This window comes from Oratosquilla oratoria, chromosome 41 (assembly GCF_046742065.1).
Source record: "Oratosquilla oratoria isolate Oo_2021 chromosome 41, ASM4674206v1, whole genome shotgun sequence".
NCBI classification, from domain to species: Eukaryota; Metazoa; Arthropoda; class Malacostraca; order Stomatopoda; family Squillidae; genus Oratosquilla; species Oratosquilla oratoria.
Genome location: NC_134817.1, coordinates 14,183,496 through 14,184,759, shown reverse-complemented (window position 1 = coordinate 14,184,759; position 1,264 = coordinate 14,183,496). Strand labels below are relative to the sequence as shown.

At 40.9% G+C, this 1,264-nt stretch overlaps 1 protein-coding gene across 1 annotated transcript; it reads left to right on the top strand.

Moving 5' to 3' along the window:
- Positions 1–456: 456 nt before the first annotated feature.
- LOC143021113 (vitellogenesis-inhibiting hormone-like) lies at positions 457–1,029 on the top strand (the record flags this gene model as incomplete). The annotated part of the gene is made up of 2 exons (XM_076178400.1): positions 457–665; positions 890–1,029. Coding segments are annotated over 2 exons (327 nt in total), but the record flags the coding sequence as incomplete, so codon positions are not given.
- Between the last annotated feature and the right edge of the window lie 235 nt (positions 1,030–1,264).

Sequence of the window (1,264 nt, the reverse complement as noted above, 5' to 3'; positions counted from 1 at the left end):
CAAAATACATTTATGGAACCTTGGAAATCTCTATTAATTGCATAATTATTAAAACAGCGATTTACAAAAAATTGTGACGTGGCATGAAATTTTTTATCAAATTTGAATTCAGAACATTGAACTTCATAATAAAACGCACATGAGAACTATGTTTTTTTCTTAATCCTGAAATTTGTTGTACAGTGTAATCTTTACCTCGTATCGGTTTAGTCAGTGGAAGCATTTTCGGTATATCAATGATTTACCCACTCACACGTGTCAGCTTCTCTTGTTCAGATTTTCTTGCACTACACTTGTCCAATCTTGAGTTCCTGTGTAAGCATGATTTTCACATATTTGTTACAGTTTATCGAAATTATTCACCTTTTGAATCCTAATCACACAACAATCGGTGGTGGATCTAAACCTCAGTCCCTCACTGTTAGCGTGCTCTCACTTTAACGACCCCATTGTCTTTTCCAGCGTTCCTGGCTTGCTGCAACATTGCTTGCGTTTGTGTTTGTGTCTTGGCATGAAACTGAAGTGGAGGGCAGCATCTACTTCAGGGACCACTTCTTCTCTTGCAGGGGTCGTTCCACGTACTCAGACATCTACACGGACCTCTCCCGAGTCTGCGATGACTGTCAGAATTTGTCCCGCGATAAATCAGTCTATCTTAGATGCCGGTACGTCATCCTTCAGGATCAACTAAGTATCAGCCAAACTTGTGAAACAATTTCTATGACTATATGAGTGGCATTGACATACATTGCTTGTGTAACTATGTTCACATTAACAGGGGTGGGGGATATATGGGGAGATAGTGGTAAGTGTAAGAAGCCAACACAAAAAACGGCACACATGCATTCAAGGTAAGCGTGTTCAACTACCAGTGTTCTTCTCGTTTCAGTGAGAACTGCTTCGTTAACGAACTCTTCCTCACCTGCATGAAAGCGCTGATGATACCGGATAACGTACAACAACAGTACCGGAATATTGTATCAATCATACGGGAAGGCAGGAGGTGAAAAGTGCTGAATCCCATCCACATGACGCCATTTTGAGTTCTTCCCGGTTTACTGATGTTTTTGAGGCTGCCTCTGCCCTCGCTGAGTGTAAAATCTCCTCATGCAACTACTGATTCAAAGATACTATCTTCTGTATCCCCGTGCTAATCAAATCCCCGGTGCCCACCACAGCTGCGAGTAACAACCTATTATATGTAGAAATGAAAATTTTGTGATATGTGATCATAATCATGTAGAGGGAATCTTGTCATTCATAG